The sequence below is a fragment of the Phodopus roborovskii genome, unplaced genomic scaffold (genome assembly GCF_943737965.1).
Source record: "Phodopus roborovskii unplaced genomic scaffold, PHOROB, whole genome shotgun sequence".
In the NCBI taxonomy this organism is placed as follows: Eukaryota; Metazoa; Chordata; class Mammalia; order Rodentia; family Cricetidae; genus Phodopus; species Phodopus roborovskii.
The window spans coordinates 27,729,660-27,747,171 of NW_026126418.1; the positions used below are offsets into that span (position 1 = coordinate 27,729,660).

Genomic DNA, 17,512 nt, shown 5'->3' on the forward strand with positions numbered 1-17,512 from the left:
GGCCAGACTTCTGGATGGGTTTAAATTATGGCTCTACCATTTATCAACTGAGTAACTGAGCAGTTATTTAAATTATCTGAAACTCTGCTATCTCTAAAAATGTGTGTAATAATAGTAATTACCTCAAGCCTTATAAGTGAGTTTTTAATATGTCAAGTACTTGAGACAGTTCCAGGCACATAGTGACTGCCGTATCAGAACAACACTTTTTGTCATTGTACTCAAGAGGGAGAGTATAGGCCCAACATATTATCTCCACTACCCAGAGCAAGTAAGGGTTGGTCTTGGAATGAAGACCAAACTTATTACTTATTTTGTATTCATAAAGGTACAGTCAAGCAAGCCACTTTTATCATCTTACTAGCCATACTTATTCATGAGCACACAATTCCGTTTTTTAAGACAGCATTTTCTTAGCTTGTTACATAATAATCCTCTTGTGTTGAAAATGTGAGACCACTGTGCTCTCAGATGATTGCTGTGAGCATTTTGGCATATGCTCTGCCACTTTTGGACTTTTATTCTAGCATGGGTCTGGGCACAACCATGAACTTTTTTTTTAAATTATTTTTTAATTAAATATAGAAAAACATAAGTAAAACTAAAGGAGCTCACCTGTATATGCTATATTGTAATAATGGCTTTTAAGACTTTCACCAAATCTTAGACCTATCCTTGGGTCAAAAGTAGAATAAGAAATTTCATGAATCTGTTACAGCAATAGGAATGTAGGTTAAGCAGTGTCTTATTGGAGAGGGGCAGGGCCTCTTCAGTTTCTCGATGCTGTAAACAGCAATTAAGCACACAGCGTTGATTGTTACGTAAACCAGAGAATATTTTCAGTCTAACTAGACATTAACATAGCATAATTCTCTTGGAAGATTTTAAGCTTTCTGGATATTCTGCTCACAGGTTCGTGGCTGATGCAGTGATATAATTGGCAGCATGGACACCAGCTTGAGAGAAATTTCCAGGGAGTTGTGGCCTAGGATTGTGATATTCCTGTACAGTCCAGCTGATAATCCTAGAACATGGTGGACACACTTGTCCATTCTGTGCTTGTTTTGTGTAGCACAAGGACTATGAAAAGATACATTAATAAAACAGCAGCTTTGTCAATCATTCTAACCACTTGAGAAAAAAGGGAAACAAGTGAAGAATCAGAACAAAGACTATGGATAAGTACTAATGTGGATGTCTGTATATCTGAGGCATCTTCTCTCTGGAGGATCATCTGAGACAATTGATGCTTTTGAGACTCCCCATGCTTGTGACCTGAGGCCTCTGAAAAGGTCATTTAATTTTCTTTGGGGGAAGTTAAATGACCGGCATGTTAGCAGCTGAAGATGTTCATTATTTACTGAGAACAGTAAATGAAAATCAACTGTTCTTCTGTCTTATTTGGGATGTGATCATCTGGAAAGCATACCCGCAGAGTGGCCTTCCTTTACCGCTCTTTTTCATATGTTAAGCAATGTGCATGTGTTCCATACCAGCAGATGAGCAAACTGCCCTTTCTTTTCAGCCATAGCAGCATCTTAGTTTGCAGATAATATGCTTCATTAATGAAAATCAGAAGCAGCTTGGAGTATTTTGTGCATAATTAATTATCTTGGCAAGAAGATTTATGAATGTAATTTTTCTCAATTGTTCCAATCAGGCATAAGTGAGGCAAACAAATATATTAAAAGTAAGTTATTCACGGCCTCTTTATACAATGCAGTGTTAAGGGCATCTAAGAAAATTAAGACTAGGGCAGGCACTCTGTTTTTACTAATCAACTTTCATGTGTGCACGTGTGTTTGTGTGTGTATGTGTGTGTGCATGCGTGCATGGTTTTGCAAGGAGGGAAGAATAACAATTCACTAGGAAGGTTTTATGTTTCATAATTTGAATATAATACACACCATTATCAAATACTATGTACTCTGTCAATTGTACTTAAGATGGCATCAGAGATGACCTATAGAAGTGTAGCTTCAATGTATGTAGTCTCGTGTCTATAAAGCATCAGCTTACATTAATATGGGATAGCATGAGAAGGGTTAAGAAGTTTTTTTTTTTAATCCTTCTTTAAATGTAACTTTTGAATACTGTCTGCTATAAGGCAAAAGGGGAGTAGGAAAGGGTTATAATTAGCTTGGTGATATTGCAATCCAAGAGTTTGTTCCAATAGCAGACATAAATAACAATCCATATGTAGTTTAAAACTTACCATAATATTTTATTTTGACACGTTGGCTGTGTCTAGACTTCTTTCTCAGGCACGCCAGCATGGAATGCAGTCTCTTAATGTTTACAGGATATTCTCACAATTCTGAAAGTAATAGACTTGTTCACTGGTTAGAATGCATGCTGATTATCATTGCTTTCAGTGGCCCTGCAGATCAAGTGCCACAGGCATGACCTCTGGTGGAGAGCACGCTTACCTCTCCAAGCTTTCACACTTACTACAAAGGTTATTGAGCAGTCATTAGCCTCTGAGTCTTAACTTTCCTTAGTGTAAAATAAGGCTAATAATGTTAGCCACTTGTTACAAAAATTAAGTCACATTTATGTATTCTATGTAAATACTTAGAACATAATTTGATATATAAATGTTCAATAAATCTTCAAGTGTTCACTCTGGCACTGTATGTCATTTTCGAGCTGTATTAAGCACAGGCACAGAGCTTTACCTTAACCAGATCCCAGCTAACTGTCTAAGCTGCTGGATGAGTTAGCCTCTTTTGGTATGCATGAGGACAGATGTAGCTAGGTGTATAGCCTCGTTCAAAATCAACCTACTCTGCAAAGGGGTTAAAAATGCACTTCTGTTGCTGAGAAGAGACACGGTGGCCAAGGAAAACTTAGAAAAGAAAGCCTTTAACTGGGGACTTGCTTACAGTTTCAGAGGGTGAATCCATGACCATCATGGAAGGGAGTGTGGTCATGGGCAGGAATAGTACTAGAACTGTAGCTGAGAGCTCATCTTTGATCCACAGGACTTAGAGGACCTAGGGCTGGTTCTGGCCTTGGCTTCAGAAAACTCAAGCCAATCCCCAGTAATAAACCTCCTCCATGACCACACCTCCCAATCCTTCCCAAACTGTTTCACCCATGGGGCATGAAGCCTTCAAATATATGAGCCAATTGGAGGTGGCATGGGCAATCTTCATTCAAATGACCATATCATCTTAAACTTTCTCTGCCTTTTAGCTATTTCTTTTTTATTTAAATTTTTAAAATCTTATTTTACATACAAATCCCAGTTCCTTCTCTCTACTGTCCTCCCATTTCCCCCACCAATACCCCATCTGAACTCCCATCCACTTCTCAGGGAGGGTGAGGCCTCCCATGGGGGATCATCAAAGTCTGCTACATCATTTGGGGCAGGACCTAGACCCTCCCCTGTGTATCTAGGCTGAGAGAGTATCCCTCCATAGGGAATGGGCTCCTAAAGTCCATTCGTGCACTAGGGATAAATACTGGTTCCACTGTCAAAGACCCCATAGACTGCCCAGCCCCACAACTGACACTCACATTCTGGAGGCCTGGTTTGGTCTTTTGCTGGTTCTGCAGCTGTCAAACTGGGGTCCATGAGCTCCCACTTGCTTAGTTCAGCTGTTTCTGTGAGTTTCCCCAGCATGGTCTTGACTCCTTTGCTCATCACTCTTCCCTCTCAACCAGATTCCAGGAATTTGGCTCAGTGCTTGGCTGTGAATCTCTGCTTTTCCTTCCATAAGCTAAAGGGAAGGGCATTTAAGGTAGCCTCTCCACTATTGCTTAGGTTGTTAGTTGGGATCATCCTTGTGGATCCATAGAGATTTCTCGTTCAGCCCGTAAGGGCTCCCTCTAGTAAGGTACTCTTTCCCTGCTCTTCTTCTCTGTTTATCCTTCAACTCGACCTTCCTGATCCCTCATGTTCTCCTCTCCCTCTTCTTCTCCCGTCCTTCTTTCTTATCCCCCCCACATGCTCCCAATTTACTCAGGAGGTCTTGTCCCTTTCCCCTTCTGGGGTGGGGTGTCCATGTATGTCTCTCTTAGTGTCCTCCTTGTTTCATAGCTTCTCTGGGATTGTGGATTGAAGGCTGGTTATCCATTTTTTCCAAGGCTTGCTCAGTCTACTTTCTTATAGAACCCAGAGCCATTAGCCTAGGAATAGTACTACCTGCAGTGGACTGGGCCCTTCCCCATCAATTACTATTTTAAAAAATGTTCCACGGTCTTACTTGCATTCCAATCATATGGAGACATTTCTTTAAATTGAGGTTCCTTCCTCTCAGATGATGACAGCTTGTGTCAAGTTGACATAAACGATCCAGCACAGAGTGTAACTAAGTTGTATCTGGAATGCTGTGCCTTAGATACTTTTGGTACTGTGATTAATGTTGTATAAGACTTGATTCCCTTTCTTGGATAAAGAGTTCTTTCCATTGCTCAGAATTTCCCCCACGATGAGCCAGAGATAATATTGAAAATAAAATAGGTCTAGAGACTCTTATTCATTAGACTAAGCATCTTTCTGCTACCAAGTAGGTTGAGTTAAAGAACCTACCTAAAAACAAACAAAACAAAATGAAAACACAATTTGAGGGCAACTACAAAAGGAAGGGGTCCTTAGTGTCATTTTTGAGATACAGATGTGAAAAGATACCATATGCTAATTTTAGATAGAGAGATTATCTTTGAAGCCTCTTATAAAGGTGACAAACAGTCCAACTGCCTGCCACCTATCAATAGATCCTAACATTTGATGATCTGGGGATATAGTGATAGTTTCCTTCTGACTTCAGTAATTCAAGAAAGGTTTCCAAATTCCCCAAATGAATACGACTTTTGTCTTCCTTAAACCTTAAACTAGACTTTCAGACAGCAAGCCAATCAATAATTGTATCAGCACAAAAACGTTTCTAAAAATAGAAACTCAATACAAAAATTTAGCAATGTTAGAAGACATTGTGACAAATCTAGTTTTGAATTTTGTAATTGGCTTCATTGTGATTCCACAATCAGACACAATTGGGATAAAGCGATTGAGACTATCTCATTCTGTTGCATAGACAGGTTTTATTTCAAGCCAGGGGGAAAAGTGACCTGTAGAAAATACAAGTAATTTCTACAGAGATGTCTGGACTGACGGTCACTCACATCTGTCTCATTAGCAGGTGGTTTAATGGTTGGCTTTTGTGGTTGACTGAGAGACAGTTACAAGTGGAGATCAACCTGTTTGCACACCTAGTTATAACCTTCTACGTAGGGAGAAGTCAGTTGAGGCCAGATGACTGGGATTCACAGCAGTGATTCTTCAACTCCCAAGTCCTCTGGTGCAGAATCAGTACTCTGGCTGTACCACCATTTCTAACATACATGGCCATGCCATGAGGCAGGAGTCTTTCCCTGGCTCTGTCAATCACCTCTCCTAACACACGGTGGATTTCTCTAGCTTTGTCACCTCTCCTAACACATCGCCACCTGACAGGGCAGGTGGGTTTTCTCTACTCTCATTATTGTCTCATTAAGCACAGAGCAAGTTGGACCAGATTGTCTAATACAAGATAAAAACAATTGCATTCTCTGTTATAAGCAAAAGAAAGAAAAAGAAAAAGTAAACATTAAAACTGTGACACTGATTATAATTGCAAACATGGTGTTTCTGGTAATTGAATGGGAAGACTGTCAAAAATGCTTGGGCCAGGGAAGATAAAAAAACAGATGCCCTTTTTAGTCATCATATATATATATATATATATATTTGTCTTAACAGTAGCTGGTTCTGTTCCAAGAACTGTTCTGTACAAGGAAGAGTAAACCAAATTAATTTGAAGACATTATTAGTTTTAGAATGCATTTCTGTTAAGATGGTTGAATTTATTTTCTAGCTCACCTTTCCTAGAATAGTTTTAAGTAAAGATAAAAATTAAAACCTCATCTCAGTTTCTAGAACAAATTGCAGAGGAAAGAAACATGGCTCGTGGCAGTCAGGTGCAGGGCTTCAGGCTTTCAAAACCCTTCACCTTTTTTGTTTCCAGACCTTTGCCCTTCACAGAACATTTTCTGTTGCTTGTCCTCCATGTTTTAGACTGTGGATTCTCAGGTTGTATGATGTCTGTCACCTCTGCCCACTGCCTTCTGATAGCTTGACACAGGCTTCTAGTATCTTCTCTCTAACTGCAGTTTCTATTGAGCCCCCATGGTACTTTCATGTTAGAATCAGACCCTATGGCTCCAGCCCCACCCAACAGGTTTTGTTCTAAGGATGCTCATAAACACAGGCTTCTCCAGAATCCTTAGAATCCTTTGTTTCAGTAGAAGGATGTGAAGGAAGGAAAGATAAGTACTGGATTAGAAAGCAGGAGTCTGACCATTGTCTTAACTGCTCCCAACTGAATTTCTTCTTTGCTGACTGCATGAACTTGAGCAAATACCTTACAGACTCGTGTCTGTTTTTATCATTTGTTGTCTCAATCACTAGAATAGGGTGGAGATTGGCTGAGGTGCACACAAGGTGCATAGAGTGTAGAGTACTGCCTGATGCCTCTGGGAAGCTCACCATCTCTTCTTTTACTTTCTTCATTTGTTTGTTTCAGTAGGAGTGGTTGGGAGAAGGTTCTGTTAATTAAAAACTAGCCCTCCCTTGTCCAAGGCTAGCAGACACTTAACAACATTCTTCAACTTCCCTCTTAATGTGGTTCAGTTCTTCCTTCAACTCTAAAATACCTTCAGTTCCCCACTGTAAAGAAACACACTTCCTCCAATCAAAGGAAGGGGAATTTTCTTTTAAGCCGATGAAGACCTCTGCTGCTCCTGTGTGCGGTCCCCAAAGCCATCTTTTAATGCTTAACTGGCAAGCTCAACTTCTGTAGAAGGCTCTCTAGCTTGTCTTCCTCACTCCTACCAGGAAGTTGCTAAAAGATTACTGACTGATACCTCACTCCACCCTTCTCCTGACCCTGCTGTTTAAATTCTCCTTAGCTAAATCTGACTCAGTCTTTAAATTTACACTTAACATCTAAAGATATTTCAAACTCCCTTCACTAGGATAGCCAGCCAAAGAAAATATAATGCAAGTGATACATATGATTTTAAAAATCCCAGTGGCCATTAGAGGAGTTAAAAAAAAAGGATGGAAGAAACAATATAACAGTGAAAAATAATATGTATTGTTTAATTCAACATGTCCAAATGTTGATAATGAACACAAAATTCCAAAGAGATATTTGCACTTTTTAAAAAGTGTGCTGGTGGTGGCTACTCTATTGGGCAATGCAAGTCTACCTACATGGTGGAACTGTTCTTTGACTATTCTTTAACTTTTGAGATAATTCTTGATTTTCATTAACATCCCAATTCTTCCTTTCTCTCTCTCTTCTCTCTCTCCTCTCCTCTTTCTTCTCCTCTCCCCATCTTTTTTCTCTCCCCCCCATATCTTTGTTGACCTGCTTCTGTCTCTCCACGTCTGATGGCTGTCTCAGCCACCCAAAAGATTCTCCCTGCCTCCTCTAAAGACATAGAAGCCATGACAACCAATAGAGTGATCATAAGTATATCCGTTGAGTACTGATAGCAGGGACTGAGAAGGGTGAGGAAAGGTTTTCATTTCTCCCTATAGCCTACTGATTGGTACTCAGAACCAATTTCCGCTGTGTTGTCTGAGTGTTTTTTGGTCTTTCTTCCTTTCCTCATGCCTCTTTTGTGGCACTATTCTGCAGAGGTGCCTATTGGCTGAACTCATCATTCAGTCTCTTTGGACAGCAACTGATGCAATTAAAAAGCTTATAAAAAGAACCCTTGGAATAGCTGTGCAGCTGTCTGTAGTAACGACTTGTGGGATGTAACAAACGATTGACTAAGCATCAGAGTATTGTGGTGGATTATCTTGTGGTTATTTGGGGTGTTTTATTTTAGCCTGAAAAGGATGCTAAGCCTGATGCATGTATCCCACAGCACAGGTGGTAAACCTGATATAGACTCTTGTGTCTGAATGTCTCATGATGAGCTGTAACATGCTAACAATGATCTGCTCATTTCAAACATTCATACCTACATGGTTGTGTTTTTTTCTGAAATATATCTGATCAGGAACAAAAAAAGGTGTTGATCTGAAGGGTTGCATGTTTTGAAAGGCAGATATATGGATGAAAGATATTAAATATCACCAAAGTTTTCTGCATATAAGGCATTGCCAAGTAGGAATAGTAGCTTTTAAGGGTGGAAATAGTGTCAGGAAAATCTATAGGATGACGTCAGTCAATACCATTTAAAAATCAAAACAAGCTGTTGCCCTGGTGTGTACCTTTAATCCCAGTACATGGGGAGCAGAGGCAGGCAGAGACCTGTGAGTTGGAAGCCCACCTGGTCTACATGTCAAACACCAGATCAACTAGATCTATATGGTATGATGCCATGCCAAAATGCCATAATAATAATAATAATAATAATAATAATAATAATAATAATAAATAAAAACCAAAACTAAAACAAACCAAAAACAGCATCTCATTTGCTCCTAGCTTTCACCTCTGGCGTGTGTTGGATGACAAGTTTTTGACTCACAAATTAAACAGGATCAGTTGAGGTTTCTGTCTCCTCATCTGTTTAGGGAGATTAGTGGACACCTGTTTCCACCCATGTTCCATTCACTCAGCTTCCATATTAGCTGCCTCACGATGATAAAACATTCTTGAGATGTTTACCCCCACCCTGACATTAGCTAGGAATAGAAAACACTTACTCCCAGTACCTAACAACTGAATAATCTCTGAGAGTTAGTTATATTCATGATCTCCTTGAGGAAAACCTCGGATCACCCTTCTAGTCACATGTCCATAAGCAGTCACTGGCACTGTCATGAAAAATTATTTTATAAGAAAGTAAAATAAATTTTATTGCTCTTGATTATACTGTGTGTCCTTATAAGAACATTATACTTATCATCTGACTCTAATTGGATACCAGAAAAAAATGGCTTTGAGAAATTATAAATATATATATATATATTTACAGTATTTATACATTTACAATATGTATATAGAGTTTTTTATTGTAAATATCCAGATTAGGTCTCACACACACACACACACACACATATGTGGTGTGTGTGTGTGTGTATATATATGTATATATATATATGTGTGTGTGTGTATGTATATTTCACATAGTTTACCAATATTACAATGTATGTATGAAATATGTATAAAATAAATAACTACAGGGGTCACTGTGTTTCTTTTGTTTGCTTTGACAAAGGGGGCTAAAATCTTGGCAAGCTGCAGAAACTCTGCTGTCCTGTAACTTATTATCTTATTCTATGCTGCAAAATGCTGAGTTGGTTCAAATCTGGAGATCGACTTTGCCCCATCAGCTCCTGGTGGTCCTGGGCACCTTGTTCCAGGCCTGACATCTGCAGTGTGTGAGGGACATTTCCAGCTTAGAACTTCAGAACTAAACACCTTTTCCTCAGCCTCCTGCTTCATGGATTCCTTCCTGTTGAGGAGTTGGGAGAAAGCCCATGCTGTCATAGATAACAGGCTACAGAAAGACACTGTTTAAGTCTTGGCTGTGCTCCTCATTTTGAACAGGCTGCCAATTTTCATACTTGAGGGTTGGCAACAAATATCTCCAGACAACAAAGCTGAAAGATTGTCGGTCACAGGAATGTGGTGGTGGGGCATAGTGGAGGAGCATGGATTTTGGAATGGACTTATTGAAAAAAAAAAAAAAACAAAGATGATACTCTCAAATCAACTAGCAAAATATCTAGTTTATAGTGCAATCTCTTAAAAACTAGTCATTATGGGATGATTTAGGGGACAGTATTAAACATAATCAGAACATGTAAATCTAGCTGCAATCTATTTAATGGATATGAGGGGCCTGTGTTCAGGAGTCTTCAGTCAAAAAGTCTCATGTCAAGTTACAGTGTCTCTTAAATATTGGCATCTCTGAAAATGTAATGCTTCAGGGACTTAGTGGTAGGATACTTGTTTGGTTTGTATGGGACCCTGGGTTCAATATCAGCACTCCTCCAAAGTTAGTTAGTTAAAAAAAAAAAGTAAAGTAAGAAAAACTATTTATTGCTATTTTCAAGTTCCGTGATATTTGTTTTGACACTGTGTGGCATGTGGCATAAATCAGCTGTACATGAACCTGAATCATGTTCTTAGAAACTCAGTGGAATTTTAAGACCTTTTCTATTTAGTTTCTCAATACAGATTTCTATCCGTGACAACAAACAAAATACTATTTTTTATGGTAGAAAATGTAATTCCACATATGCTGTTCAATATCTTTAACTGGGCCTATGCCACTATATTCAGATCCATGTCTATCTATAGGGAGAATATTATAGTTGAAAAGGGAACAAGATTTATGAACTGCATGGGGACGCACTGTTGCTTCTTTGGAGATTTGATCATTTTCCTCACTCCTTATAATCCAGGTAGCTGCTAAGCCATCCCAATGCTTTTCTGGGACTATTTTGCCTTTTTTCTCTTAAGCATTGGTAGGCTGAAATAAAGATAAAATTAAAAACCTGGATGATATTAACTTCATATATAAATTAGTTCATGTAGAAAGAAATTTAAATACCTTGTTTTGAAATGTTGTAGAAGTATTTCTGAGTTTTAATCTTTTGTCCTGATCATCTAAGGACTGGCCCTTTCTTCTCATCTCTCTTCCAGGTCACTTGTTGGTTTCAGAAAATGATAAGAGATCTGCAGGAACAGAGTCTGGGTTTGTCACTTTCAGACAACAAGGAGCGAATCCGTAAGCATGAGGACCTGGTAGTCAGAGCTAAGGTAAGACACATTGAGATAATAAGTGGAAAATATAACAGGATTTCTGTTGAAATATGCTTGAATCAGTGATTTATAGAGGGACTTAAAGAAAGAAACATTCACTTTGAATAATCCACTAGAAGCTATCATTAGAGAATTAGGTGATACCATTACCCACTGACGTAGAGTAACAGTAAGATAGCAACTTCTTGTTGTTCTCTCTCTCTCTCTCTGTGTGTGTCTCTCTCTCTCTTTCTCATACACACATACACATCATAATTACCATCTACCAGCATTTTTCTGAGTATGATCACAGAACCCCTAAGAAGTTGATCATGTTTTTTCTAATGAATTGACTGAAACAAGCAAATCAGAGGCTTGGGGATAGGAAGTCGCTTCATCAAAGTAGTGTTGTATCTATGGCAGAGCAGGAATTCAATTCTGTCTAATTCAGGGTTGCAGCCCTTTGATACTATGCTTCCCTGTGCTTCTAAACAATGATTCTTTGCTGCTTTTATGGGTTTTACATCCGGGTCATCTGTGCATGATATCATCGCCTTGCTGATTTCTGGACTTGGCTTGACCGCTAGCGGCTCTCATTTTCATCCTCCCTGCTTTGCAAGGAATCCTGGCTCCCAGCCATGCAGTCACCTGTAGTGAACTGTAGGGAACTAAAGCTTCTTATGGAGACTGAGTACAAGGAACCACTGTCACTATGCCTGGAGCATCTTGGGTAGTGAATACTTACAGGTTAAGTGAAGTCATGAAAGTGGTAAAGCATTTGCTAGTTGGTGGCCAACAGCAAGGAAGACAAATCAAATACTCATTTGAGAGTTCATAGAGGGCTTGGGGGACAGATCGTATTTATTTAAGCTTGAATAGTCTAAGGGCCATGGCACTCTGAGTTTCGTTTTACCTTCTTGCTTATATTGGAATGGTGCATTATACTGTAGGACTTCAAGGGTCTAGTTTCATGTTTAACTGAGTATTTAAACATTCAGTTACAAAAGTCAACTGACCACATAATAACTGCCCAGTTTTAGAAATGTCTTTAAAATTTTCAGCTTTAGCCGGGTGATGGTGGCACACACCTTTAATCCTAGCACTTGAGAGGCAGAGGCAGGAGGATCTCTGAGAGTTCAAGGCCAGCCTGAACTACAGAGCAAATGCCAGGATAGGCTCCAAAGCTACATAGAGAAACTCTGTCCCAAAAAACCAATAAATAAATAAATAAATAAATTAGGTTTAGTTGCATGCTAAGGCTTTTCATTAAGTTATACTTTAATTTATTCTATGTTTCTCAAACTTAGACTTTATCAGAGAAAATTGTTCTATCAATATCCTCATACTTTAAGCATCAGGAATGATTCAAATTGCTTAGAATAACTACTTTTAACCACAGGAACAAAAACAGTTATCGCATAAGTTCCATATACCTGGATTACAATGACTGGACATGTGAAGTGATTCTATTTCCTTCCAGCCTGAGGATGGTTGAACTTAAGTCTTTGTACATGACCTTGGTTCTAGGAGAATACTGTGTCTGAAGTTTACAGCTCACATTGGAAACTCTGGGTATATAAGAAGAAAAGTATCATGAATGTGCTATGTCAGAAACAGATAAACATTTTTGTGTCTATCCACAATGTCAGAATTTATTGAATAAGAATAAATTGGCAAACCACAGCAATTTCAAAGGCAGCAATTGACCACATAGTCCCACTTTCCTTTGACTGAGGTGAATACTCACATTTGTTTACTAACATTAATTCTCAGATCTCATCACACTACGTAACACATTGTGTAAATGTATGTATATCATCATATATGCATATACATGGATATGTGTGAATATATATGTTTGTTATGGAATGACTATAGAAGGTTAAAGCAGGGTTTTCAAAGAGATTCAAGGAGCCCTGAGAAGCCAAAACTAAGAAACTAACAGGGATTAAAGAATTTCTGTACAGATAAGATAATGAATTCAACAAAGCTGGAGAAACTGTTGGCTGTGAGTCAAGCTACTGCAAGGCCAGGCCACAGGATTGGGAAAGAAGCTATAGAGTTGAATCCAACTTCAGAGCAAAAATGTCAGGACTGGGTTCAGATGAAGGAGTGGATGCCTATCTCAATGGCAGGTGAAGAGGGCTGAACAGAGGATGGACAGAAGCAAATTTGAGTAGAGAGTGTCCACAATTAAGACCAAGCCAAGCTGAAGTCCCCAGGGCAGCCCAAAGTTTCTAGTTAACCAGCTGTGAGTTTCTAGTTAACTCAAAGAAACTCTCTGAATAGGTCTGAGAACTGTACTAATCTACAGGTAGGAAGATATAAATTTAGAGGGCAGTTTGATACTCTGTCACTTTATAAAATATTAATAGTAAGTTTACATGGTAGTTGTAAGCTTCCCAAACCCTCTTAGCCAAATTTGCAATACCAGGCATATGTTTCCTCTTATAGAGTTGGCCTTAAGTCCAATCAGAAAGTGGTTGGTTAACCCCATAAAATTCATACCAATATTGCACTCATGGACATTATCTTACCACATAGGTCATTATTGCAATTCACATGGCTCACAACTTGGTAAGACTGTTGATGATCCCTTCCTACCCAGTTGTATATCCAACTTTTCAGTATATCCAACTCATAAAGTTCTCCCCAGGATATATACTATTTGGAAATCTGCACTCTTCTATTCCAGACAGCCATATACCCCTGATACTACTGTGTTACTTTTCCTGGGGAGACATAATATAATTCCATCCCAGTCCATCTTGATGACCAATGAGCTTATTAGGATTACTTACAGAATCACAGGTGAGGGTTATCTACAGGTGCATGGGTGACTCTCAGGCAATTTCCTGACTGAAAAGTATACCTCAGGATGGGAAATGGCTTATGGAAGTTTCTTCCCTGAAGCCCCAATCTCAGTCAACCTTCTACATTCTATTTACTCTTACATACCCAGTCCAATACCCAACTGGGGAAGAATCATATCCTGGGGTGGGGTTACAGAACTGAGTGGCTAGGTTCTCAGCAGAGGGTCTCATGATCTTCTCTGTCTCCTATAAGACCGTATCTCATCAGGACCTCTCTCATAATCACAGCCTTTCTTGTTTTGCATAACAATGCTTAAACATGGACTGAGTTCCAGTAGACTCAAACTTCCTAGGGCTTCAAGTTGAAGGGACTGCAACTCTCAGTAGCTTTTACATGACCCTTAATGCCTTATTCAAATTACTGACCCTACAGAAAGAACAAGCTCCCCAATGTATAATGACCTGAGCAAAATGAATCTATGAAGACAGGTTATTGGAAATGTCAGCTTGATGATGGCAGTGTATCTAGCCCAGAACGGGCCCTTCTAAACACAGGGTCAGAGAGGTCAGCCAGTTAGCTGACCAGAGTAGGTCCATGCACAGCATTAGATGTGCTTGGGGACACTGTAGCCTTTGGCACTTTGAGATTTTCCTCAGGTACCTTGGTCACTTTCCATTTTTAAAAACACATGGAGTATAGAAAAGAGGACCGTTGAAGCATCATGTCATAGTTCTTTTCTAATTCTTTCTCCCCTATACTTCTGAGTGGACCATGTTCTGGGGGAGGTGAAATGGAAGATGACTATCAGGCTATGATAGGTTGTCTCTATCTACATGAAGCACCAAAGCCAAAATACAACAAAAACAACTTTACGTTTCTGCTGTGTCATTACTCAGAACACTGCATACACTTTACTTCTCTATACCGCATTTTCAGAGGCACCTGTAAAGAGGAAACTTAGGAATCCCTGGAGACAATATTTGTGCAAGCACTTACTTGTAAGTAGTAGCTCCAAAATGTTGTTTACTTTTCTGTCCATCAGGCAAACTTTCAGATAGTTTTATGGTAGTTTGAATGTAACTGGCCCCCTTAGACCTATAGGAGTGGCACTTAGGAGGTGCAGCTTTGTTGGAGTAGGTGTGACCTTCTTGAGGTGTATTACTGTTGGAGCAGGCTTTGAGGTCTCAAGATATAACCAGTGTCTCAGACCACTGCCTTTTCCTGTGGGATCAAGATGTAAGAACCCTCAGCTCCTTCTCCAGCAACATGCCTGCTTGCGTGCTGCCTTGTTTCCTGCTGTGACCATAATGGACTAAACCCCTGAACTCAAAGCCAGCCCTAATCAAATGCTTTCCTTTATAGCAGTTGCCATGGTCATTGTGTCTCTTCACAGTAATAAAAACCCTAAGGAAGACAGTTTCATCTGTGGGTTTTCAATAATCTTTATTTCTCGGAGAAAGCATTCAATTTTTTATGTGTCCCAAATAGGAAGCAGCACACTGCATTCTGGACTCATGTTTTGTACAGCCATGAAGAGAGGGATGGGATGCCATTTTCAAAGAGAACTGATCAGAAATAAGGCATCAAGTGGGAGTCATTACTGAAACTCATAGAAATAATCAGGTTCACAGGGAAAGGCAGGTGTCCGTGCTTCCCACAGTGAGACCAAACAGCAGGGAGCTGGGTGGCATGGATTGTCAGTCTTGCCCACCTTTTCCAAGTAAACTGCAGAAATGATTCCATTGTTTCTTACTGGAATACATCCAAATGGATAAATAGAATAACTTACATTGCTCTCAGTTAAGTTTCAGAGTCTGTTGAAATAGGTGAGGGTATTTAAATAGAACCTTGGAATGTGAGTCATTGCTTTAGCTAGACCATCTTTACTTAGTATGAAAATTATTTTTCTTTCACATATGTAAGTGATGAGGGTATACCAAACATGGATTATTTTAAATCATCCTTGGCTGGCATCAAAAAAGTCAACTTGATACCCCCAAGGCTTGATTGCAACTTTAGAGTCAGACCAGTTACCATGTTCCTAGAAGAGCTGCCTTCCAGAACTGACCTGGGCTCCTGTAATTTCTACCCTCCATTCAGTCCAATACTTTGAAGTTGGTGCTGTGGGAATACTGGGGCCAGTGCTTCTCAGTTCCAGCTACTCGTCAAATCCTGAGAAGTATAGAAAAATGGTTGCCATCTGGATCTCATTCCCAGAGAATCTGTGCAGTTATTTGTGTACATCAAGCTTAAAAAATGAAAATAAGGGGGCTAAAGAGATGGCTCAGCAGTTTAGAGCACTGGCTGCTCTTCCAGAGGACCTGGGTTCAGTTCCCAGCACCCACATGGTAGCTCACAACTGTCTGTAATTCCAGTTTCAGGGAATCCGACACCCTCACACAAACATACATATTCAAGCAAAACACCAATGCACATAAGATTAAAAATAGATTACTTAAAAAATAAAAATTAAAAAAAATGACTATCAATCTTAAAATATTAACTTTTTTAAAAGAAGAGACAGAGTTCAGATTCTTCTAGAGCCTGAAATCTCTCAGTCAGGGGGTGGCACAGAGGGTAAGAGCATTTAACCTGGACCACTTGGCAGCTTATAACTTTTAGTAACTCTAGAGTCCCTAGAATCTAATGCCATCTTCCAGCCTCCATAGATATAACTCTCATGTGATGAACTTACATACATGAAGCCAAAACACCCACATACATAAAATAAAAATAAAATCTTTAAAAAAAACCATCCACAAAAAAAAATCTTCAAATATCCGGTGTTTAAGAACGTCCCACAAAATACACCATTCCCCTTTAGCAATTAATACGCCTCCTCCTACCTGTTCCCATTTCAAACCTTGTCCTGATAAGCATTGGAGTTGAGAGCCAATGAGCAATGAGATGCCCTTCAAACAAGAGAGCTTTCTCTGCAGTTGAGATTACATTGCAAACAGTCTACATGAGAGCAGATGAGAAATGAGGCTGAAGAAAATGTTTGGTGACTTTTGTGACTTTAGAGGTGGGTCATAGTCTATTTAGGGATGGTAATTATTAATTGAAATCTTCTAGAGAGACTTACAGCCATGTTATGCAAGTGTCCCTCTCAGCTTTCCCATCAAACTTAGAGCCAGAGCCTGCATTTTACAATTCCCATGTGAAAACATGTCCATGCTAAAATTTACAAGGAACTTAGCTGTTTTAGTCATGCACAGGCACGCTGTTCCCGGAGTTTACAGATGAGAGTATAATGGTGATAAAGCCCTTTATTAACAGTGGTCTTTACAGCTCTGAGAAGCAACCTGAGAGTGGTGTATAGAAGCATCACCTCCCATGTTCTAATACAGTAGTGTTCACATCCACCAGCTTCAAGACCCAAACCATCTTCCATGAGTCATCATCTAATCTGATTTTCCAAGCCATTGAAAATATTTTCCACTTGCGCCTGACTTCATAAACTGGATTTGTGATCTTGGCCCCGGGTTCCTATAAATAATATTATCAGAATATCTTGTGAAAAGCACCAGTGCTGTGGTCCCACAGAAACTTTATTCAAAGGAAAAAGCTTTCTAGTATGAGAAAAGGAAGTAAAGTAGAATTTCCTGCAGCTTTATTTGAATAATTTGCATGTGTAATTACCACCTATATAGCCACTATAGGTGACTCCTTAAAATCTGTTTCTTGTTCTGTCTTTCCTTTAATTTTTTCCTTTTTTTTTTTAAATTTGAAACAGAGTTGTTTTACATGTCAAGTCCAGTTCCCTTACCCTTCCATCCTCCCTTATCACCCCCACCAAACCCCAGCCCTTCCCCTTTCTGCTTCCCAGGGAGGGTGAGGCCTTCCATGGGGAGTCTTCAAAGTCTGTCATATCATTTGGAGCAGGGCCTAGGCCTTCTCCATGTGTCTAGGCTAAGAAAGTATCCCTCTTTGTTGGA

The 17,512-nt window shown here is 39.4% G+C and overlaps 1 protein-coding gene across 1 annotated transcript in view; it reads left to right on the plus strand.

Moving 5' to 3' along the window:
- Nucleotides 1–17,512, plus strand: part of Ccdc141 (coiled-coil domain containing 141) — a 163,331-nt gene that overhangs the window by 53,331 nt on the left and 92,488 nt on the right. Inside the window, exon 6 of the mRNA XM_051184408.1 lies at nt 10,662–10,778. Within this exon, the coding sequence (XP_051040365.1) occupies nt 10,662–10,778 (117 nt within the window). The remainder of the gene's footprint in view (nt 1–10,661; nt 10,779–17,512) is intronic.